Source organism: Egretta garzetta, unplaced genomic scaffold, assembly GCF_000687185.1.
Source record: "Egretta garzetta isolate BGI_Z169 unplaced genomic scaffold, ASM68718v1 scaffold64, whole genome shotgun sequence".
In the NCBI taxonomy this organism is placed as follows: domain Eukaryota; kingdom Metazoa; phylum Chordata; class Aves; order Pelecaniformes; family Ardeidae; genus Egretta; species Egretta garzetta.
Genome location: NW_009259596.1, coordinates 3,667,075 through 3,692,883, shown reverse-complemented (window position 1 = coordinate 3,692,883; position 25,809 = coordinate 3,667,075). Strand labels below are relative to the sequence as shown.

Below are 25,809 nucleotides of genomic sequence, written 5' to 3'. Positions count from 1 at the left end.
AGTGCAGCATAGAGGGGAAAGATTATTTTATCTATCTGCATTTCTCAGGGTGGTATTTGCCCCCTTTGCAACAGTATGACACTGGTTCAACATATTATAACCCACTAGAGCCCTGAGATCTCTTTTTTTTCCTGAAGAGCTACTATCTCTCTGTCCTTCCTGACCCACAATGTGTGTACCTGTTAGTTGGCCCTGTTAACCTGCATGCTCCTTTTTTTCAAACTCTCTGCAATATAATTTGGAATAAATGCCCTAACCTTTAGCATAGCTTCAACCCTTTCCAGTGTTATTGCCCAGATTAGATCATCTCCTACTCTATTTTATCATCCAAACTGCATTGAGTGGTTATTACAAGTACTGAATAATAGCAGACTAAGAATAGATCTTTCCAGACCCCACCCTGTACCATCCCTTTCATTCTGACAGTGAATCAATGACAAATTTTATCTTCCTACAGCTTTCTGATATAATTTGCACCTAACCCTTAGGGGCTAGATCTGTTTCAACAGGTTGCTTATGACTGAGAGTGTAATTTGAAATGGTGTCAAAAATCTTTCTAATGTTAAGATAAATGACACCTAGCTGCTTGCCTCTCCTCCACAATGCCTGTTACCCTCTCACTGAAGGAAATGTGACAGCTCATTGTTGACAGATCCCTTTTGGCTGTTATTTGTCGTGTTTGTTTTCTCTGGGTTTTTGAAATGTATTTGTTTGTTTCAGGATTTTTCTGGGAATTCAAGTTAAACTGAATGATTGATAATTCCCTGGCTGCTTCTTTTCTCCCCCTTTTCTGAGCATAAGCACTAAGTTTCCGGTTTGCAAGACCTCCATGTTTCCCCATAAACTCTCAAGAGCTTTCTATCTCCTCAGTCAGTTCTTTAAGTATTGTAGAATAGAATTCAATATGTTCAGTCCATATAAAACTCCCTGACTTCCTGAAGTACGCTCATTTTGAACATGTTCATCTTTCTTTCCTTGGTAACAAGGATGACTTTTTTTTCCCTTTTTTTTTTTCTGACTAAATGTGCTGTGTGGTATTTTCTCTAGCTTAAAGTTCTTCCACATGCTTGTTTTGTGCTTGCCAGATCACTAAGTGTCTCCACAGAATTTTCAATTTAATTATTGACTCTTCATTCTAAGCAGCAGCATAGACTTGGCAGAGAGAGCTCTTCCCCTGCTGCTGAAAATCTCAGTATAAACCAGTCTGTTTTCTGCCAGTTCTGAACTAGTTCAGACTTTCAGACTTTTTAGATGTGATTTTTTTACCTGGCTGGAACTGTGTTTAAAGGGCCTGCATGATTTTCTTTTATTTATGTAGTGCTAAAAACTCAAAATTATTATTGTGGAAAGATCTGACTGTTCACTGAGAGGAGCTGGCAAAGAAGGTTTGTGCTATTATAGTGGAAAACCACCTCAAAGTAATGTCAAAATGTACATCTCAGTGTTTAGGATTTTGCAGTGCTTCAGAGTAGAACGTACTACACATATTAATGGCTTTTTTTCCTAAGAACAGGTTGGACAAATATGTCAGGGATGGTTTAGGTATAGTGCCTCTTTTCTTGAGACGGGGAAATAATCTTGATCCCTCCATTTCAACCAAGCTTGTCTGTTCCTCTGTCACAGTCAGTTAAGGTACAAGGTTCCTGAGGTGAGGGCAACTTTGCTCAAAATCTCAAGTGCTTTGCTTTGCTGAAACACTGTATAGAAACTGAGAGCACAGGATCACAGGATATTCCAGCTCTGTTTTCTGTTATTGTTTGAGAGGTTACTGTTGAAATTATTGCCTTTGCAGGAAATAGATGCAAAATTGTCCTGCTCTCTCCTTTCAGTTCCCTCATTAAAAATCTTTTTGCTACAATTTCCTCAAAAAGCATCTGTTTGGAGGAATGCTGTGGCTGCTGACTTTCATGCTGGTCAGCGTTGCCTTATTGGTTTTAGGATGTCCTTTTCTGTATTCTGCTGATACTCTGCTCTCCTTTATCTTATGGTTTGACTGTGAATTCTTCAGTATTGAGACCATAATTTTTTTTTCTTGCAGATTCGTATAGCCCTTAGTGCAATTGAGGTCTTGGTCTGTGAGCAGTGTGGGAAGAAAAAGGATATATTATTTCTGTGTTGGTATTGTTTTGTAGGAAAGGTTGTGCAGGTTGGAATTTAAAGGTATTCATTCTTCAGTTTCATATGCACAGCATCTGTTGCACTGATCAAGGAATAGGAAATGGTTTAAACCATTTAAAAATAATGGGATAAGATTAAAACTAAAGCAAACCCATCAATACCTTTTTTCATACTGAACTAAGGCTTTTTATGATTGACTAATTTCTAGTTTTAAAATAATGAAATATTAAAGATAACAAAAAGTGTGACAGGTTGTCTCCTTAAGTGATATTAAATATGTGTATGGGTCATGCCCTTGTTAGCACAACTCTACTGAAGTTACTGGACTGATCTAGATCTGCTGAAGGTCTAGCCCAGTACATTCTTTTGCAGGCCATCATGAAGGTGTTTGGGAACAGCAGCTTCTTGTTTTGATAAAGAAACTCACCTTTAAACCACTAGAATGATTAAAAACATGTAACAGTGACTATTTTTTCATCAAACAATGGGATTTATTAAATGAAGTAATCTTAAAATTAAAGAAAAAATCTATATAAAATTCCTTTAAAGTCAAATGGCAGCTGTGCTTAACCCCTTGTGTTCCTTCTGTTTACTCTGAGCTGTGAAGTAGGGGAGAGTCTGAGCACCACTGGGAACGAAAGGTATCTGACAGAGATTGGAGGGAAACGTGGTAGCTATGGAGCACTGGACTTGGGACCGGCCTGACTCAAACTTTAATTTAGGTAACTGTAAATAAAAGCAACAGCTTTGGGAGGGAGCATGTTTGTTATGGGTATTAAAAGCTTCATCAAGAAATGCAGCTAGTCCATTAAACCAGTGATGGCGTGGGCCTTGGACAGAACTGAATAGATTCCCCAGGCACAAGGAAAGTGACGTTAAAAAACTCTATGCCAGAACTAGGCTCCTTTTCTCTAAACACTAAATTTTTTTAAGTGTGCTTGCAGGCTATTTCTGCATGATTGACTGCAGGAAGAAAACAATACTTCCAGGCCTTATGGTTCAAATGGCCTTAGTACTAGAGCTGGTCAAAAATTATCGCTTGACAAAAAAAGGGTGGTGGTGGAAGGTTTACTCTCAAAGCAGCATTTTCTTAAAGAAAAAATCTAAATCTGACAAGATTATTTTTTTTTAATTTGAGGTTTTTTGAACATGCTTAATTATAAGCAAAGTTATGGCACAGTCTGCTTTTGGTAGCATATAATGACTTCAATCCCTGTGTGTACAACACTAGTTTTATATTTAAATGCTCATTAAAATCTCTCCAAGTGCACACCAGGTACATGTAAGGGCAGTGAGGACCTCTAGGTAAGGGTGTGTGATAGAGATTGTCTATGTGAAAATGGTCTGCGTAAAGAATAACTTTGGAAACCTGATTTGCAGTCTGATTCATTGATAGTAATTGTATATTTTCAAAATATAGACAATAGACCGTGCAAAGCGCTTCCAAAAAAATCTGAAGTCTGCTGATGTCATCTTGAATAGGATATTTCTGTCATAGAATTATTAAAGAAATAATTGTGGTAGGGAGGGTTTTCTTTGCATTTTTTGTTTTGTTTAGGTTATTTGGTCTCATTTGTAAATAGAGACCATCTCCAGACACAGGTGCTTAAAAATTAATTGTGATTCATGCTTCCAACAAAAAAAAAAAAAAAATCTTGCTTACATTGAATAGAAGTGACTGATAGATTGCTGCAAAATTCCATCTGATAGTTACCCAGTGCAGTGATGGTAGCTGTTTGCTTGATGACTTGCTAATCACTGCACTTTGTGTTAGTCTACTCCCCATGGTATCTGAGAATAAAATGTTGTTTTCTGGGTATTCCACGCACATTAGTAAGTTTTTTGTTTGGTGAATTGAAGAAGAGAATATATTGCAGCTCCTGCTACCCTTGTACCAAGAGTCTGTTAGGGTCAGCACTTCTGTAGCCCATCAGTACCAACAAAAGACAGGTAGAAAAAAGTAAAAGTAAAGCAAAAGTAAAATAAACAGATCCCAAACCATTCAAAGGCTACCATTTTAATACTGGGGTTTAAAGTCTGTATAACACTGATAAACACACTCTGTAGATTATGATGCAGTGGTATGATTATTCTCTGTTTAAGGTTTCCACAGTATGCTCCTCTACGTAAATATTGGGCAGCCTTCAGAATGAATTATATGACTTGACTGGTAAGGTTCTTTTCTTTGCGGTAAAATTACTGTCTCAGCACACTAAATAACATGCTTCCATTGATAAAGCAAGGCTAGTATTTAACCTTTTCTCTTTATGAGCATAAGAAACTTTATATTTGTTTATACCATTCTTTTCTGTTCATATGTGCTACCTCAGAGCATCCTTCCCTTTAGGAATTTTTCCCTAGCTGAGAATGACTTGTTAATATGGCCAGAACATTAAAACCACATTCTTTTAGCTTTAATAATCCCAGAGATTGTTGATATTGTAATTCCAGGAAACTGGAGATGACAAGAAAGATTCTAACATGCTGAGGAAACAGAGAATTGTTATGGTGTTTCTGGTATTAATTATTTGGGAAAAAATGCTCAGTTTTAAAAGTAAATGTTGTTTTAATCAAGCTTTCTAAAATATAAGTACTTGCTGGGCAAAAGACCTTCCAGACCCGAGAGATGGAGATCAGTTATATGCCTATTTAAACTTCTTTACCATATTTAAAACTTCCTTAAGTGTCTTCACCACTCCTGTCTGCATGACAGCTTCCTTCCAGCCAATTGCAAAGTTGAGACTCAAGCAGGTTAAATAATTTGCCCAAGGTCACTGAGAAAGTCAGAGACATATAGGCCAACTCTAAGTTTAGAGACTAAAGCTGTTAAACAGTTCTGTAGCACTGCTTTCCAGTAACATAAATATCACCTTTCTTCCTGTAGACCAGGACATTTTAAACCATACAAAAATATAAGTAATTATACATACGTGTGTAAATAGGTATTCAAATTTAAATGACAGTAAATTTAATTTTCTTCATTTTTCCTTGAGGGAAGCTGTTAGAGAGATGGTAAGTGGTGTGCCTAGGAAGAACTTTAAGCAGGTCGATTCACAGTTAGGAGAAATCAGCTTCCATCTGGGTTGTAACAACAACTGGTGCTTCTGTTACTAAAGACAAAAGGAAAGAATGATTTTTCCTTGTAGTATTTCAGACTGGTCCTTTAATGGTCAGTGCATCTAATCAAGCTTCTCAGACTCCTCTCTGAACTGATATTCGACTGCATTAATTTTCAACCACTATGTGGTAAACCCAAAGATATGATCCCATAGTCTTTGCAAACCTCTAGGAATGTCTATGCCTGAAATTCTAGAAAATAGCATCTCAGTTGTTAGGAAAATATCTGTATCGGGTGAATGAGGTAAATAATTTACAGCAATTATAGCAAATGTGGTAACGATAGTGATTTTAGGCTGCTATTGACAATCTGGATTAATTCTGGTTGGTTTTTTTTTGGGGGGGGGGGGGGCTGGGCATTTTTTTGTTTGGTTTGGTTTTTGTTTTGTTTTTAAATTTAAAACTCTATTTTTTGTCCTTGACTTATTTCCCTTCTGCACGTGCCTCTTAAATATTTGCAAGTTTAGTCTGTAAGTATACACAGCTTTTCTCTAGAGGGATAAAATCTGACAGACTGAATGCAATGATCATTATATTTAGGCTCATAATGAATTCACTTTTGTTGAACCAGTTTCAGTTTAATTTTGGTTTTTGATGGTTCAGATGACTTGATTGGACAAGGTACATTACAGGCTTGAACTTTTACTGTGAGAACAGATGCATTAGACAATTTAAAAAGCTAAATATTAGACTAAATTGCTTGAATTCACTCACTTGCTATGCTTCTCTGATGAACCTTTTTGTCAGAAGTGAAATACTTCCAGGAGCTCGAGACAAAAATGAAAGCAACTCTTACTGACAGTTGGAGGTGGTATTTCAGTTCTTTGTAATTTTTATAACTAAGAATTTGAATATCTATTAAAAGCCATATGAAGTTGTATGTAAGAGCCTTGATGTTTCTGAAAGACTTGGCTAACTGACTACAAAATAAGATGTTTGCCTGCACCATAACTCTGGTAGAATGCACTTCTTGCATTCTTTTGTCCAGACCTTGTATAATCCCATTCACTACAATAATATCCTTAAACACATATTTTTTATTATTTTAAATAAATATCTAGCTCTGAGATAAGATTTCAAAAATGAAAATTCTGGCAAGTGATAATATAATCAGAAACATTAAAATATTATCCACCAATGTCCTTGATATAAACTCTCTGAAGGCTAAGTGCCTTTATATTGTCACCAGTTGCTGAATTATGAAAGTGATAAATTTTTCCATGATCATTAAGAATGGAAAACAGAGTGGTTTTGTACACATAAATGGTTCAGAAATGATATGTGACCTATTAACAGCATTTTTGATCAGACTCCTCTGGTTGCTGAGGGCATTGCTAAATGAATGTGTTGCTTGATTATTAGAAGAACACAGGTGCCAGGAATGTGAATGTGCTACTTGTACTGTGTCATGTAAATCTCATCTTGTTTTAGCCCAGTTCTCACATCATTAATTTTTAGCTTTATTATTAGATATTAGAGCAAATTGTATTTGTAATGTTCATGAAGGATAGAGGTGTTTACTCGATTTTGATATGAAATGGCATTTTGTCTGTATTTTAATGGTTTAGTGAACTGTGAATCTTGGTGCCGCAAATTAAAGCAAATTGCAGCTCCATCAGGCAGATATCTCATAAAGAGATGATTTTTATGTCTATTTAAATAGCAATGAAGCCATTCTCTTTTGTATCATGATGCATTTCATAGAAAATGAGTACGTGTCTTACAGGCATGCTGTCATACTCTTTCTGACGTTTTCACTCCAGTAAGTATTGGAATAGAATGTAGAAAATGGAACCTCATCTTAGGGGAATGTGAGGTGCTTCATGATAGCACATCAATCTGTCAGACACTTTCCAAATTCAGAGAAGCTACTCAAATAAAATTAATAATAATGTTTAAACTATTATTAATAATAGAGAGCAAGGCTATTCCAGTCCAGCTGACCGAGATGATGAATTCAGATATATTTAACAATGAACTTTGCCTTGTCATGTATCACGCTGTTGTGAACAGCAGCTAGAAAATGTCACATGAAAATGGAGGTGACAAAATATGTCTTCTAGAAACTAAGTTTACCTAAGGGTACTTAATAATCTGAGACTCACCCAGCTTTAGCAGGGTCTGAGCAGTATAAAGAGTGGTGCAGACCCAGAGATTTTGATCAAAAAGGGCTGAAGAGTTGCAGAACTTTTTCATTCTTTTTCAATGTCAAAAAGCCCCTTCTTTTCTGTCTGTCTTTTGTCTGGCTTCGGCTTCTTTCTCAGTTTCTTTATCCTGTGAGAATTTTGTCTAAAAATGTGTGCCCAAAGTTAAACTCCCCTGAAGTTAGTTTTCTAACATTTGAACTTCTAGATCACTTTGGGGCAGGCTTTCCAAAGTATTTAGATTGTGAAAATTGAAGATGGAAGCATAGTGGGATTTTCAAAAGCACTTAAAGAGATAAGGCACTTAGCTCCCATTTAAATTAATTAGTTGGGTTGAACAAGTTCCCTTTGGCACTTTTGAAAGTTCTGCTGCTAAGTATTTATGTCTACATAAAAAAAAAAAAATAATATGATTTTCAAAAGAGGCTGAGCATCCAGCAACTCCCTTTAAAGTTTATGACTATTACAGGTTTTCAGCAGTTCTGAAATGATACAATGTCCCTGGCTCTATGATCCTCCTTCACTTAGAATCATAGAATCACTTTGGTTGGAAAAGACCTTTGAGATCATCGAGTCCAACCTTTAACCTAGCCCTGACATCCCACCACTAAACCATGTCCCTAAGCACCTCATCTATATTTTTAAATACCTCCAGGGATGAGGACTCTACCACCTCCCTGGGCAGCCCATTCCAGAGCCTGACAACCCTTTCAGTGAAGAAGTTTTTCCTAATGTCTAGCCTAAACCTGCCCTGGCGCAGCTTCAAACCATTCCCCCTCGTCCTATCACCTGTTACCAGGGAGAAGAGGCCGACCCCCACCTCACTACAGCCTCCCTTCAGGCAGTTGTAGAGGGCGATCAGCTTGCTTGTTTCTTAACAGTTCTACCATCATTTATTGTGTAAAGTTAATCTCAGAGAAGAAGTGGGATTAATAGTACTATAACATAAGGATAGAAAAATAATGCCACAGGTGAATCTTCTGCATGGGTTTGAGAAGCCACATCCTTTGGTATATACATTGAATGACTGAAAAAAATGATAGAGCTTTAAGACCATTGTTGTAATTATGTTTTGTACTGGATTTCCTTATTATATTCATATTACGCAAAATAATAGCTAAAAAAAACATTACAGGCAAAAAGTGATGCAGATTATGGATAGATGGGAATGAACCAGATGACAAGAAGTAGCATGGCTTTTCAGTCTTTAATTGCTGTATATACATAAAACCCTTAGCAAACTTGTTCGGATTTAATAGAAGCAAGCACTGCTCACTCTGAGGTATAGTTTCCCTTTCTATTACAGTAGTGTCAAAGTAGCAGTCTGAGGGTGTACACATATTAACATTTTGATTTCAACCAAGTGTCTGCTTTTGAAATGAATCTGCTAATTATTCCCTCTTATCACTCTTGCTCATTGTGGAGTGGGTCTCAGCCTATGTGAACTGGATTGCTTTTGGCTGAAATGAAAAGAGAAGATGCTGTGCAGAAGGACATCTAACTTTCTTTAATCATTACCGGGTATTCAGTCCACTGAACTATGTCAACCTGAGTTCAATATAACCTTCCTTCCCAGACTCTAATGTCAAATACTGACCAATATGAACAACACGTCTTCAGAGCCAACACCTTTGCTCCACAGATCGGTGCTCACTATGCCATGTCGCTTGTTAATGAAGCTATAAACTGAGTTGCCAGGATGGTTGGGTTCATGGGAGAATCCCATCTCTACACCCACTTCCAGAATTAAGATCCTACTATATCAGAATCTCAGATCTCTAATTTCAAACACTGGCCAATGTTTTTAGGAATATATCTTCTCTTGTTAGATAGAAAATGAAATTTTAAAAAATCATGAACAAGAACTCATAACATTTTTGTTAAGACCTTTTTCAGAAATGTAGATGAACCTAAATGTAACTAAGTTTTGCCTAAAAAAGTAATCCAGACAAGACAGATTGTAAGACATAACTTATATACCTTGAAAAATCACCTGCACCAGCCATTCATTCTGGTTATTCTCTACACTGATTTTGAACTTTTTTATGCTTTAAGACTTCATTCTTGTTTGAATAGTTCCATCATTAACAGTTTATATTGCTTATATTCATAATTAATTAAAAAAAAAAAAGACTGAAGTTTGCTTAGCCAGTGAGTTTTCCAACATTTGTAACCCTGTATTTTTATGCTGGAATTCGTATCTTGTGTAATTTATGTGTCAGATGTACAAGAATGAAAAAAGTAATATGAACCTTTACCAGTGACCTTCACAAATAAGAACTTATTATCCATTCTTTCCATTAGGATGCATAACCTGAGGCACTCTAATGTATTGCCAACCAGGAAGAGTTTTTAAGCATGTTTTTAGTCAGTTAAAGCAGTGCCAAGACAAAAGTATGTGACAACATAAGTAGCCGTACAATAAAAATATATTTTTTTTCTTTTATTGAGGTAGAAACTCTGAAAGACACAAAGGAATTCTGTGTACCTACCTAAGCCGTGGAATCACAATACAGTAAATGTGGCTTTAGGATGCTTAATGCCAGATAAGAAACACTGTAGCCTCATGGTATTAAATGGTGATCTGGTATAAACTCACTTTGATAGTTCAAATGTGTTAAAAAAAATTGGACACCTTAGCTTTATCCTGTCAGGCTTTCTGCCAGATTAGATATTGCCTGTCCATGCCGTTATAAGTTTATGCTGGATCAGGCATTGTGTACTCTCCTGGTGATTCTGTATTGTGTGCTATAACATGGCAAATATGCAGTACTGTTCTTTTTTCAGTCGTCCCAAACTTATCCACAGATCTGGATTAATGACTATGGCCTCCTGTTGCCCCCATTATCAGAGTATCTGACTAAATCACAAACTTTGATGTATTTATTCTCCTAACAACACTGTGAAGGAGAATATGTCTTTGCTATCACACTGATTTCATCATAACATGTTTTCGCTCCTGTCTAGTAGATTAAACAGTAGGGGTTATGCAGGCTTTGAGAATTCCAGTGATTAAAACCAGGATATTGTAACAGAGGTGAATATTTCCTTAGAGTGTCAAGTGCTCTGTTAGGGCTCTGTCAAAGCTGTCTCATACAACTGGATTATTCTTATGGTTTTTAGGAAGCTAATTACTTAAATGATCTCCTTTTAGATAGCTGTCAGATGCAGAATTTTTCTAATTAGCACAGTCATTGATACAAAATATGCTTAACTTCTGCAGGTTCAGGATCAATCCAAACCCCACTGAAGTCCTTGAGTGACTCAGGGGATTCTCAGAGCTGGTTGTATGAGTGAGTTTCTTGTCTCCTTGTTATTTTGTGGTCCCATTTGCCCCTTTGAGTGGCAAATAACAGCCAAGTCCTACACTGTGAGGAAGAGTGTACAGAGGAGACAAAGCACCTGGCTGCTTGTTGCTGCTTTATTCGTCCCACGTGGTGCTGTAAGCAGTGCTCCAGCTCTCCAAGGAAGGCAAATGAGGCCGGCAACATTACATTGTGATTTTTCTCTCAAATCTGTTGAAAAAATGCTAGAAAAATAAACCTTTAAGGCCAAAATTATCCCTCTTGATAAACTGTCCTCATTCTGTCCTCCTCCAGAAGGAACTGAAAACATTCCTGACACGTGAATTTTTGTTACTGCTGTTTCACTTATAAATAAAGCCTCCAAATTAAACAAAAGTGCAAAGTACTTAATAGGCAAGAACAAGGCAAGTCCTTTGTCCTTGAGTGCTTGCCATTTCACAAAGGAATGAAAGGTGGAGTATGGGAACAACACAGAGTGATTCTGGTGCCTACAAGCAGCTCTTTGCCCCAAGCACTGCTCTGGTTCACTCCGCGTGACCTCTTGCAGAACACTAAGGGCAGGCTAAGGAGAGCTGAGATGGAGCCGAGTGATAATTTTAAGCAGGAGATGTTTTAAATCCATGAATTTCCTATTCAGATTTGATCTGGGGGGGCATACAGGAAGAGGAGATAAATGGATGGAAAAAGTACACTTTGTTAATGCGCTGCTGTGGAGAAATCTGGGATTTCCATAACACGACTGCATTGTGTGCATTTGTTCTGTACTACAAAAAGATCCTTGGACTTTTTAAATCAGGAAGACTAAAGTAGTAGCCATGACATCTTTTTCTATTATTATTCAGAAAGCAGTATATACTCATTTTTATCTTCTAGAAATGTAAACAAAATGCTCTTGTACATTTGAAGACTTAGTGGAAAAGTATCCGCATTCATGGAAGAGGTGGAATCACGGATCTTTTTTCTGGCACTCTTTGTTCTGCCAGAGCTGATGCAAGGAGATTTTAATCTATTTCTCTACTGTACCAGAAACTTATCTGAAACTCACATAGCCTTATTTTGTAATTAAATGTTTGAGAACTACTGGTATTTATATTTGCATGTGATTAACTTCTAAAGCACTGTGTACAGGGCTTTTTGCTTTTGAACTAGCCTGGAGTCAATAAATATCTTTACAGATGTCAATTTGGTCAGCAGTAAAGAGGTAAATAGAAACTAATGACACTCATCAAGCCTGTGGCATGAATGATTTATTGGACACAATCATTTAACACTTTCATAAAGTCAATACAAGGGAAAGAAACAGGTTTCTTATTATGGTAAACTGTATATGTACTGTCAGCATGCAGTGATTTATGACAAACCTGTGGCCAGGATTAGGATATTATAAATGGGGGAAAATAGAAGACTCATTAATTTTTTATACCCACAGGTAGAAGAAATGCAGTGGGCTAATAGAGAACACACTCACCCAGCATCTGTCTGCAGCCTGCCCTGTAAAGCCGGGGAAAGAAAGAAAACTGTGAAGGGAGTGCCCTGCTGCTGGCACTGCGAGCGCTGTGAGGGGTATCATTACCAGGTGGATGAATTCAACTGCGAGCTGTGCCCCATTAACAAGAGACCAAACGCCAACCGCACGGATTGCCAGCTTATCCCTATAATCAAACTGGAGTGGCATTCTCCTTGGGCCATCGTGCCCGTCTTCATAGCAATCCTCGGTATAATTGCCACCACCTTTGTGATTGTGACGTTTGTCCGGTACAATGACACACCGATCGTCAGGGCCTCTGGGCGGGAGCTCAGTTACGTGCTGTTGACTGGGATTTTTCTCTGTTACTCCATTACTTTTTTAATGATTGCGACTCCTGATACAGTGGTCTGCTCGTTTCGGAGGATCTTTTTAGGACTTGGCATGTGTTTCAGCTATGCTGCCTTGCTTACCAAAACAAACAGGATTCACAGAATATTTGAACAAGGTAAAAAATCTGTCACAGCTCCCAAATTTATTAGTCCAGCTTCCCAGCTGGTGATCACTTTCAGCCTCATATCCATGCAGCTTATTGGAGTCTTCATCTGGTTTGCTATCGATCCACCACATATCATCGTAGACTATGGAGAGCAGAGGACACTTGAACCAGAAAATGCCAGGGGAGTTCTCAAATGTGACATTTCAGATCTTTCTCTCATTTGTTCCCTTGGATACAGTATTCTCTTGATGGTCACATGCACTGTTTATGCTATTAAAACAAGAGGGGTTCCAGAGACCTTCAACGAAGCAAAACCCATTGGATTTACTATGTACACAACCTGCATAATTTGGTTAGCTTTTATTCCAATCTTTTTTGGTACGGCCCAATCAGCAGAAAAGGTAAGTGGTGATAAGTTTACAAATCAAATGATATCCTCTCTTTATTTTCCTCTTGCGATACTTGTAACACTACAATATTTTCACTCTTACAAATGGTTAATTCTGAATGCTAATTGCAAGCAAACTCTCAGAATTCACAGATATTAAATTATATGATTAAAAAGGTAGTTTTCCTATATTTTCACGCAAGAGACTGACTGTGACTGTGGTGTGGCTGGCATAATAATGTTGACACTTTCTCAATATGTCCTTAAAAGACTATTTCTTCTAACGTTTATTATTTCCCTTCAGTGATGCTCTAGCCTGTTACATGAAGCACTATAAATCGTTGTTATCACCCACAGATATGATAGAAATGGTTGCATTTCAAAAGCCTAAGAAGATCAACTTACATTTGTCAAAAATAATGAAGAAGAATGCCTGGGCAGGATGAAAAGAATTACTTTTTTATCTGGTTGACACATAAAACTTAAAAAAAAAAAAAAAGTGAATTAAATGTGTGTAAAATCATATAAAGCATAATTCACTAATTATTATCTCGGAGCAAAAAGAAACATTTTCCTGTTCTTTTAATGAGAAATTAGATGTTACATACTTGGATATCTGTTATTCCTTGTTCAGTTGGCATGGATCTTTCCTGATACCAGTCATGGTGAGCAGTAGAAAACATGAAAGACATTTAACTCTCCTTCTCTCGGCTCTAATGAGAAGGCAGAGGTAAACGTCAACTGTGTGAGTTTTTATCCAGCTGATAGAAGCAAAAATGACAAGTTAGGTAGGAAAGAGCAATAATACCAGCATCAACCTTCAAAACTGCAAATCTGTGAGATTTGGAAAATCTTAAAAATAAGACATTAAAGTAATCAGGTTTTTTACATAAGATCTTTCCCATTTTCTTTTAGCAGGTGATTTTATAGTATTTTAAAATATACATTTTAAGTAATTAATTAATTAAATTGGAAAAGTCAAAATGCATCCACTTATAATTGTGGAAAGGTTTGACATATCTCTGGTTTAGAGGACAGTCTTTTTAAAGAAAATCTTAATAAAAAACCTGCTAATGCAAGCAGAGGAATTATATGGGGGAGAGAGTGTGGCAGAAAAGCATTTTCCTCACTAAAAACTGAAGTAAGCAGGATTGCTGGATTGGATCAGGCTTGATTTCCACAGCCTTTTGGGTTAAGTCAGGGGAAGTAAGTACCAAGGTAATGGCATACCAAAGATAAAAAGTCCTGTTTGATATAGACAAACATGTTTGAGTGAATTGTATTTACATTCTGACTTTGTTGCATGTGTAGGCTTAAGTCAGAGAAATACTTTGTTTTGTAAATGTGTGGTACTTTTTTGTTTTAACAGCTTGGGCCAGTCAGTTTTATGGCAAGTACCTATAACAAAAGAAATGTATTTCTCAGTATTGAAACGCAGAAAGCATTACTTGGCTGTCAACTATACAATGAGTTTTGATTTACACCATTCATCCATCTTACCTTGTAGTAAAGGATGATTTGTTTTTGACCTCTAAAGACAAGTTTAATGAACACCTCTTTTGCATTTCTTTTATGAAACACAAGACTGAGCACACAAATTATACTAAATAGCACAGCTTCTAACACTAAATTTCACTTGTTAGCTGCCTGTTTTTCTAAATGATTTGTTATTCTTCAGATAACTACTTTCAGGAGGAAAAAAACCAGATTAATATGCTAATACAGTAGCTCTGTAATTCAAATAATTCTTTTCACAGTGCTACTTTTTGCTGCAAATAAAAACATGTTTCCACACAGAGTCTTATGGACATCATCATAATAGTTTGTGCATTCATACGATTAAATTGCTTGTCTGAATAGGACGAAAATGTAATATCTTAGTGTACACATATATACATTGTCTGAATAAACTCAAAGTTCTTGTAGGTTTCTCAGTTAATGCATAACACAAAAAGAAGCATTTTAAAAACAAATAATACATTATAGAATATGTTATCTGAAACTCAGTATTATTGTCTTTTTGAGGACAAAATACATGAAAGAGAAAATAAACTTAAAGAGACTTTTGTTAGGTGCTTACTCACTTTGCAGTTGATTTTAGAATCCTGAAATTATTTTTTTTATGGATTGAGTTTGTTCAAAGAGAATGGAGCAATAAGCTGGGGAACTTATAGTACCATTTAAAAGCAATGGTACCTTTTTTTAAATGTTGACAGTAATAAAGTTTAACACAGCATTCATTACAAGCCAGAGGTACTTCCAACTAGCAATTCATTGAACTACTAGCTTTAGACCCACTTCTGTTTAAATAAAGAGTAGTTAAAACCTCTCCAAAATGTTTTGGGGAACTTTTGTTTTCCTAAACATTAATAGTGTTTACAACAATAGAAGAAGTAATTATGCATTTTTTGAAAGACGGTTTTTATTTACTTAATTAACTATTCCATGAACACAGATTAAGTAGAAAGCATATTGAGAAGTTTTTATTTTTACTTCACTGTCAAAATATTTCGACTGATAAACAAAAAACCAGGAACATTAATGCTAAAAACAGGTGTTTAGATCCAAGACTCATAGATCATCATGGGAAGGCTACATTTAGATTTAGTCATCTTGGGATCAATTCCCAAAAGTGTAAATTTGCTAAGAGGTTCTGGATAGAAACTAGAGGAGTATAAACCTCTAGTATAGACGAGTATGGACACAAGTCCATAAGTTGAGTGTTGGTGTCCATCAAACTTCAAATATGTGTGATGAAGGCCATGTAAATAAGCATAAGTACATTTCTGCAGACAGACTGTGAATCTTGCTGGTATGTTCTTGCTGTGAAGCACAGGATGGGAAACTCATGTCTCTCCACTGTGCATATGAGGAACCTTGGGTCTCTAGCTAGTTAATACGGCTAAGTTAAATGCCTGAATTTGCATGGTCTGACACATCCATAAGAGAAAACATGGTAAAAGTTAAAGTAACTTGACAAGAATCAGTGGGAATATGTTGATTTATAGTCTTGACATTTGTAACATTTTTAACAGCCTTTTATAATAAGACGCTGTTTCTACTCATATATATGTTAATTCAGTTTATGTATAAATTTAAAACAAATACAAAATTGAGAAAACTATTACCTCATATTAAAAAATTTAAAAATAATATATATCTATAGGCAATTAGCAAAAGGCTAAAATACCAATCAAAAATAACCTTGCATAGCTCAAGCTTGGTGGCTTTTATGGAACTCCATGTTTATTGTTTGTCCTTAATCTCAAGCAGTAGAATATTAAACCCCTGTGCTATTAAACACATAATTTTTAGATTGCCATTTCTACATATGATCTGAAGAGAACAATAAGAGCACTGATTTTAAGTCCTGTGTGATTTTTTTTTTGTCTAATTCATGGTTTTGTCCATTTGTGATCAAGCCTGTTTTGACAGCTGCTGCTTTACAAAAGGAACCCACTACAAATAATTAAATTATTCCAGTGTGTCATTGAACCGAATGAAAAAATGTAACCCTAAGACATAAAATACCAATCTAACAATTCTAACTATCTAACCAATCTAATACAATTCTAACACTTGTGAGGTGAGTGAGGTGCTTTAGAGGAAAAGGAATGAAATTCTGTGAAAAACCATTCCGTGAATATAGCCTTCACCTATGTCATGCACATGTACGTGGTGAAACACTGGAAGTACTGCGATCATCTGGAATAGAGATGTCTAAAATGTCACAATGGCTGGAATGCCTCAGAAAAAAATATTGAAATTATCTTAGTGATTAAAACAGATGTTTGATGAACCTCTGGGTAAAATTAATTTACAACAGCAGACTGCACAAAAACCAGCTGAGGATAGATGGCTGTCTAAAGTACATCCCTATTTGACAAACTGAACTTTTAAATTTTCTTTCCTTTTACTGGTTTTGACAGGTGGATGAATCATGTTCATTCACAGATAATAAAGACATCATTTATTATACTAACCTGGAAATACTCTGTTTTGATGTTAAAGATGAATACTTGTTTCCCATACTGTGAAAAAACGGAGGTTGCACTTTCTGCTAAAGAAAGAGGACCATAGAAAACACTCAATGCTTTCTTCCTTCTCCTCCCATCGGAAGCAATTGCAATGTGTAATCTAACAAGGCAGATACATTTTAATGTATTTTCCAATTATTCGGACAAGTTTGATCTCTCTTTTCATAACTGCAGTAAAGGCAAAACAATTTGTGAAAGATGGTAGAAATCTTCCCATAAATTATTATCCTTATGATCTTACTATTCCAGCCATTTTCATCCTGGATTTGCTGATCATGTAGACCTCATGCTTATATCCAGCTGTTAGTAATAGTAAAAGAAGCTAGAAACAACTCCAAAGTATTTCAGTATTAATTTTACTTGTAAGCTACTGTTGTAGTTGTCAAGAGGAACCTACTCAGTTCACAGTGGGAGAGGTAGGTAGTTCCATCAGTCTAGTAAGATATGTTCTTTAGCTTAAAAAACCCAACAAACTTACTAGTGACAATTCAGGTAGAGACCCCTTACTTCCCCTACATTCCACAAAATTTAGACAAATCATCTTTGTTTTGTGCTAAATATATTCCTGTGACTGTAAGAAAACAAAGCATCTTAATGATGCCCCAGACTGTGTTAATGAAGCAGACTGCACCAAGCCTTTTCTTCACCTCAAAGCATTCACTTCTAATTCTGACCATGTTCAGAGATTTAGCTCTGCAGGTAGTCCATGCAGTACACATCAGAGGAAAAAGTAAAGAAAGACAACTGATAGTGTTAGTATTTCTTCCATTTTATGAATAATGTTTGGTTTGCTTAAACCAGAATCTTTAGTTCCAACACCGTGCATAGCATGAGGATTAATCTGAGGAATATTTGGAACAGTTTCTAATATTCATTAATATGGGATCCAAAGTTAGAAGACTGCTGAAGTGATACTTTCCACAGTTCATCATTGTTCAAAACTCAATTTCTGTGCTATTGCTGATTTTTTAAGAATCTTTAGAATATGAGAGGACCTGCAGGATTTAAACAAAACTATAAGTAATTGAATTTGTGCATGTTTTGGAATGGAAAATCAGATAAAATTTACCATATTGTCTGATAGAAATATCCCTCCCTCTCACTGGAAAGTGTATGTTAAGAAAGGGGATCAGTTTTGTAATGTTTTATCATTTCATGTTCTTCCAGATGTAAACATTTAATGAGCTAAATTATTTTGAAATTTGATAATTTCCTAGGATTTGTGACCTAATCCTCAGCAGAAATTAGGACTTCGTTGTTCTTCTGTAGAAGCAGAGTGGGGAAAAAAGACGTGAATAAGAGTATGACTGAGTTACAATTTATCCTTCCATCTTCCTCTTCTCCCTTTCCCTCTGTGAGGGAAGCGCGTTGCTCCTTGCTTATCCCTGAGACAGCATGTTTTCCTCCATCTGGTGAAGATATTCAGTGCAGTGCAGGTCATGGACATTGCTGGGTCCACCCATCAGCCAAACAAATATAAAGATTGCAGCAGCCCTGCAAATCTTCTTTTCTCTCCCCGGCCTTCCATGAGCTGGTGCAAGAGGACAGAGGAGCAGTCATACTTCTCTGGGATGGCCATGTAAACTGCTTCTTAAAAGGTACTCCTAATGAGAAATCAATTCAATATAGTGATCCTCTTTTCTTTTAAAAGTCGCTTTGTGGGAACCCATTCCACAAGTTGTTTCTTAGGAAAAGCTGCCCTGTTCCCACCAGAATCATAAGTGAAAATTATGGAAAAAGTATATTAGCTAATAACAGAGATAAAAATGATGGATTGGGTGATTTAAAATATTTTGGGCATTTGTAAAGCTTTTTTTCAATTTCAACCTTTTCTATCTTTTTGAGTTTAAAATGAATTTTGGAATCAGAGAAGTTTTGAAATTGAAACAGGGTAATTTTACAACATTTAAATTGTTCCCACCTTCTTAAAGGAAAACATGTCTGAACTGACTGTTAACTTTAAGGCCAGACTTGCATTCAAAGAAACCTTTATCAAAACATATCTGACCACTTTTAGGACAAATACTGACTTTCTTAGAAATTAAACTATACTATAGTGTAATAATCTAAACTGCATTAGATTAACTAAGAAATCAGAAGGGATTACTATAGTCAGCCAAATCAATCTTTTGTGCCAAAAAATATCTTGAGCTCTGTTCACTTAGATGCTGTTCAGGCTCATTTTGATACTTTAAGACCATAGCATTCTTTGTGGGCAGTCATCTGCTCCCTTGTTAGCTGCTTTGCTCCAGAAGTGAATGATTAGAGGAAAAAGAGGCAAAGCTCCCAAGTTCTTTCAAGTTGTTTTGAGGTGAAATACATCTGCAAAGGTTTGCTGAAACCCTCTTGGACTGAAAGAAAAAAGGTGCCTCTGCCTCTGCCAGCTCATAACATGTAGGTGTGACCTGCCTGCTTAAAGTGCCCAAAAGCTAGGGGGAAGGTATCTTTCAGACTGTGCTACCCATGCAACATTTTGTGGAGGGCTGAATGCAGGTACTTTTTAAAATTCTAGCCCCTGTTTTGATTTCTTGTTATTCAGCATAGTGTGTACCCAAGCTTCAGCAAGTGTTCTTGATGAATGAAGGACTTTGTGCAAAGCTAATGCATATGTAATTTTAAAGACTCAACTTTATTGTTTTAAGATACACCTACAGTCTTTAGGTTGTAATTTCAGCTCTCTGTTTACCTTATTATTAATTAATCCACTAGCATTTGAAGTATGTACACTGAGCACAGATTTTAATTACAAGGTTATTAGAAGGTATCAGGAAGAGAGAAAATGCCAGCTTCTCTAAGAAAGAAGTGGATTATTTAATAAAATATAAAGCAATATTTTTCAGTTCAGTGAGACACTCGTGTTCACCTGAAGGTTGTATACCCTGTTCTTTTCTGCATGGTTGCATATCTGTTCCAGTACGAGCATTGAGTTGGCGTACCTGGTTGTGTATGTTGAAGAGATGTGCACCTGTCACGTAATGGAAAACAGCAGCGTTTTGCTTGTCTGACATGTTTGCTTCTGGCCCCATGATGAATGATAGCTTCTTTCCCAAAGACAGGAAAGAGCTGCCAGAAAAATTAAATTCACCTGTAACTTGCATCCTGGCCTATCCTGGGGAATGTCAGAGAGTTGGTAACAGGTATATGAAGAAGGAATGCTTGCCAGAGAACTTTAAATAGACCTTTTTGACTACTTGCTGGCTTCTCTGATGAGTACTTAATTCTAACTGAGAAGTAGAATCAATTTTGTGAAGCACAGATAGCTAAATACCTCTGTCATTTTCATCTAATTTAGAAAAGAATAATAAGTAATCACAGAGGGCAATTTGTGAAAGATCACAAATGTGTCACACAGATAACCTGGAAAAAATGTATGTCTTATCTACTGTACTTCTAGAAATCAGACTCACCTCATAAGTGTTGAACTTTTGACTCTGATTTTGTTCAGTGCCAAAAATGTGGTCATCTTCAACAAGTGCAGTTAAAGAGAAACCCTTCCAATTGTATTAGATGATCTTTGCACAGTAAGAAAGAGATCATTCCTTGCTATTAAGATACTATAAACTGTCACAATTGTGTTTCATCTACAAGCATAACTGTGAGATAGGGTCCTCTATGTCATTATTATGCATAGGACAGCATCCAAGTCACTGGTGGCTTTGCATAAAAAGGAAAAGCAGATAATGCATCTTACAGGTTAATCATGCTCTTGACTGCTTCATGCCCTGATGGTCAAGCACTGACAACTGGTGCCCAGCCACGTTGGATCTGAAGAGAACCACAGACAGTTTAACAGTTCATTAAAAGCAAGCATATTTCTTTTGATCAATTGCAAGACTCTCTGTATGCAACAAGAACGGTTTTAGGGATTCAAGGGATGCACATAAAATGTTGCATCATGGGACCTCATAAAAAAATGGATCGAGACAAATGCAGCTCCTGCATCTTGTTTTGTATTCAATACAGTCCATTATTCTGCATTCAAAATGAAGGGATATGTAGTCATTTTTGCACTCAGAGGCCTAATAAAAAGCCCATCCTCACAGAAGTATATGTGCCTACAAGCTCATTTCAGAGTGCAATCTGGCCTCAGACCGAGACCAGAGCAGGCCGATGTGTTCCTGCCCAATGAATCTTTCACTGAGCACCTCCAGGGCTGCCCTGTGGCCTGACAGGACCCCATTCCTCTCAGCCATTGCTTCAAAACAATGAAGTGGCTTGCACTTTATAAATACTTAGGTTCCTAGGGCATTGGAAGGGCTGGTTTAATATGGATAAAGCAAAACTAGTGGTAACACAAACTGTGTAGAAAACATCTTTAAGCAAATTTATCACTTACTGAAGAATGGAATTGAATATGTTTGTAAATATACAGGAAGAGGGATTTTTTTTTTCAGTTAAGAATGATATATTAAACCCACATACCGGGGAAAAAATATATCTATGGGTAATAGAAAGTTAATTGCAACTACCTTTTACGCTTTTACTCTTGTTAAGAAAAACAAAAAATCTTTAAATAGAACACTGTTTAGAAATTGGGTTGGAACTCTTTCTGGGATGGTCTTGTGAGACTTCTTGTAGTTACTAGCTCCTGCCAGGTTGGAAACAGTACAAAAATAGCCTTTGCTGTAGCTTAAACAGTGCATTTACCTTACTGAAAACAAGTAAACATATGTATGAAAGACAGAAACAACAAATTAAAAAGGCTTTTAGCTTAGCTTTGTGTAGATATTCAGCTTCTCATCTTTCTTATCTCCTACTACAATAATTCTCATTTTCCATAGGTTTCATAACATTACCAAGAATCTGATCTTACAAATATAATAAAATGCTGTGGACCGGTAAATTGCCATGCATAGGCTGAGTCTTAATAACAATGCATGTACAAGGTCACCACCACATCTGGAACTTGACTCATGATCAGCACCTAATCAAAGCCACATTACCCTATATTTTCTTTAGACTAATAACATTTTCAAGGACAATTATGGTGACTCAACTAAAGTGTTAGTTATATAAATACAGTAAGTTGATGTGTGTTTCAGCCCCTTGTGATCATTCTGATGTTTAAGATTTTTCATAGTTTGTGTAGCTGAGAATATGCCGATGACTTGAACATCCAGCAAAAATACAAGATCTAGAGCAGAAATTTAATTAGATAGAAGCCCAGTAAAATTTGTGTCAGATATGATAAATACAATAAAAGTCTAAAATTTCATGTAGGGGGCAGTGAATGTTAAATTCGTATCTCATAAAGACGGAGATACCAGGAACCAGAGAATGATGGAAGTCTGATTTCATGCACACTAGTGAGTTTTATGCTTAAACAGCAAAACTAAATCTGTTATGGGAATAAGTCTTTAATTAGATTGTTAACACTGAATATGCATGTAAGTGTGTGTGTACAAATATTTTATTTTAGAAAACTCTAAGCTCTTTCTTGCATGAAACCAGAATAATTTGTTTAAAATGTCCAGCATAAGCAATAATTTCAATACACAAATGACCACCTTCTACAAAACAAAGGCTTTAATTGGTCATATACATCTGTTTTTGAAAGCTTATTTTTCTTTCAGTTTACAGTGCAGCTTCATAATAAGGGGTAAAATCACAATAGAGAGATCCATATGAGCTAAGCCAAGAGGGGCAGTATTTAACAGTAGCAGAAGGTTATCTTTTTTCTAGTAATCCAGCTAAAAATGGATTAATTATGAAATATCCTCTTAACTTTAGACATAAATTTTCAGTATGTACACGCAGTTGGAATTTTTCTCTTCCTAAAATGGTGCTTTCCAGACTTGAGAATGAGTTCATAATCAGTTTACCAGAAACATGACCCTAGTAGAATGGCCAAAACATTGTTTTCATGATGATTATCAAGGTCAGGTTTACTTGATATTTTGAAATATATGGATGGGATTAAAGTGATGTTACCAGGCTCATTGATAGAACTGATGACACCGCACCTGCATAAATCTTTTTTTTACAGAAAACGTCCTCCTCTCTACCATAGTACAATAGGAATAGCTGAACAATGAAGGGAAGAAAGGCACAGGACTCGATTGCCCTTTTTTTAATGCCACTGAACTGAAACAGAATAACAGCAGGTATTCACAGGTATTGTGAATGTCATTCAAACAGGTACTGCACAACATTTCCCAATTACAAAACAGCAAGGTCAGAAGGAGATTAGAAGAGAAGCAGGAAACTACTTAAAAGACAGCATTCAATAGCAAATATAGGAAAAGATTTTTAGCTCTGATGCTGAGGAAGACATGACATTTTGCAAATGTCTTTTCTAGTAAGCTAGCACTTGTAATTGAGTGAGGTATAGCAGAAGAGCTCGCAGCAGGCAAAGCATCTATCTCCTAATCTAGTCATCAAAAAGACACAGGCAAACCAATGTGGCATGATACAGAAATTGGTCCCAAAGCCCAAAACTGCTTTTCAAACAGTCTCTGTAAGGGAATTGTTTGCACCATATGCTTTCCTTAAGAGCTGATCTACTGAAATGGTGCTTTAGAAGGAGAAGTCCTACACACACGATGCAAATTATGGTACAGTCTGAAGCAGCTTCCTCCAGAACATATCACCTTCTATCCCTTTGAGCCATCACACTGCATAAAATTTTATTGACCTACAAAGATCACATATCTCCATCAAGGCTGCCAGATTTCCAAGTTGGAAATTTCTCTATTCCCTCCGCACTATTTGCCTTGCCAATGAGGCTTGTAATTTCTTTGTTTCCAACCACCATGGAAGCCATAACCTTTGTCCTTATCAACCTTCATTTTTTACTACTGTTTATTTCCTCTTCTCTTGTTTCCTTGTTTGCTTACTTTATAATTTATCCAAGATAGAACAGTCATTCCAACCAGTGCCACTTTTCTTCCATGGCATTCAAAATCCTAGGGGTTTTTTGAGTAACTTAGTACTTAGACCCTGAACTTATCCCTGTGTCTCTCCCTCACTGACACTGATGTTGGCCTTTTGTTATTGGTGTTTGTTACTTTCACTCTTAAATGCAGCAAGATCTTATTCTGACTACTGTATACAGAATGCTTTCTTTCTTTCTTTCCATCTGACTACATCCAGCATTCTCAAATCTATCCAAGTTTTAGTTCCTTTGTTTAGCGCTCCATTTCTGAAAGATTTGGGTAGAGCCACAATTCAACTCAAATGAGTGGGAATTTTGCCAGTGATGTCAAGGAACCTTTGATGTTACTGCCCCAACTGCTGTTAACTCTTGCTTTAATCCTTCCTGTGTATGCAGTCCCAGCTATTTTCCAAGCTGATAGAAGCTTTTCTGAAGAGATCTGTGTAAGTTCGAATTTTGCATATCTGTGTTACACAAGAATATAATTGGGGAATTTGCGTTTGTGTTTTTCATTGTTTATCTAAAAGTCATATATGACTTGGCTTTATCTTGAGCTGACTATCCTGTACTTTTGTATAGTTTCAATAAACAGCCCTATGTGTGTTTGAATTCTCCTGCACACCAGGAGAATGGTATAAAAATACACTGCAGGCAGATCTGGTTTTCCAAACATCCAAACCAGGAAAAATGCTAAATCCACTATGTTCTTAAACAGTGTCATACATTGCTTCACTGCTATAATAGAAGTTTGTAAGCATGAAGGAGGCATAGATGTAGGAAAGAGAAATATGTGGTATGCTTCCTCCCATCTTCTAGGCAGGGATGTAAGAAGGAGACCTCGTTGACGGACTGTTTCCTTTATTGGCCTTTCTCTGTGTACCCCTCTAGCTCTGTATGGTACTTGGGCAAGTTTCATGCTGGTCTGTGGGCTAGAGGGAAGCACTGTCAGCTGGCACTGCTCCAGCTGCACTTGCTTTGAGAAGATGGTTCAGAGCCAGGCATTTTAGTATCACAGCCAAGTGTTTTAGCATTTGACTATATCCGTTTTCTCTCAAGGTCACCAGAATATACAAGGAAATGGCAAAACTGAAGTTGTACAGGCTTCTTCTGTATGACATAAGTTAATGTGGTTTCTATACCTGTCTTCTGGAAAAAATTCTTTGTATTTCAAAACACTGACAGTAGGCTGAAGACCTACCCTGGATAGATTTTTTTTATTTATTTTCAAAAACCAGATTTTTAAGTGCTGTCGGTTTCAAGCTACAGAACGTGCTAGTACCTTGCAGAACACTGTAAGCCTAATTAACAATTTCTGTCTCCTATACATGACTGAAATAAAATCTTTTGTAAAATTATGCTAGACTTTTTATCTACAGAATGAGAAGGATTAAGCCGGATTTTAATTGTGCCATCTGAATACTAACACAAGCTCTTTGGGGCTCTTCGCCCATGGATGAACACACATATTCCTCTTAAAGAAGTTGTGCACACACATTGGCAAAAGACTAGACTCCTATGGTTGCAAAATAAAAACGTGGGCACCTCTCCAACACATGTAATGCCTCAGAGTCAATGCCAAGACCTATTTTTACTGCAGTTAGCACTACCATGCTGTTTAAAATGACAGAGTATAAGCAAGTAACTTAGATCTAACCTGTCAGGTTAGCCAGCAGTGATGTGTTTCAGAGCACCAGTGTGCTTATTTTCTCTGTGATTTTTTTATTTTTTTTTTTTTTATTCTAGCTTTTCAGCTCTGGTAAACAATACTCTTCCTCCTACAAAGCCATCCACTTGGGTGAAGGATATTTCACAGAGGCCCCATACTCTATGCCTTATTGACTGTTCGTTGAATTAACTTTTTC

At 36.6% G+C, this 25,809-nt stretch overlaps 1 protein-coding gene across 1 annotated transcript in view; it reads left to right on the top strand.

The window, feature by feature from the left end:
- GRM8 (glutamate metabotropic receptor 8) overlaps positions 1–25,809 on the top strand; it is a 346,306-nt gene that overhangs the window by 281,975 nt on the left and 38,522 nt on the right. Inside the window, exon 8 of the mRNA XM_035893702.1 lies at positions 12,114–13,049. Coding sequence (XP_035749595.1) covers positions 12,114–13,049 — 936 coding nt within the window. The remainder of the gene's footprint in view (positions 1–12,113; positions 13,050–25,809) is intronic.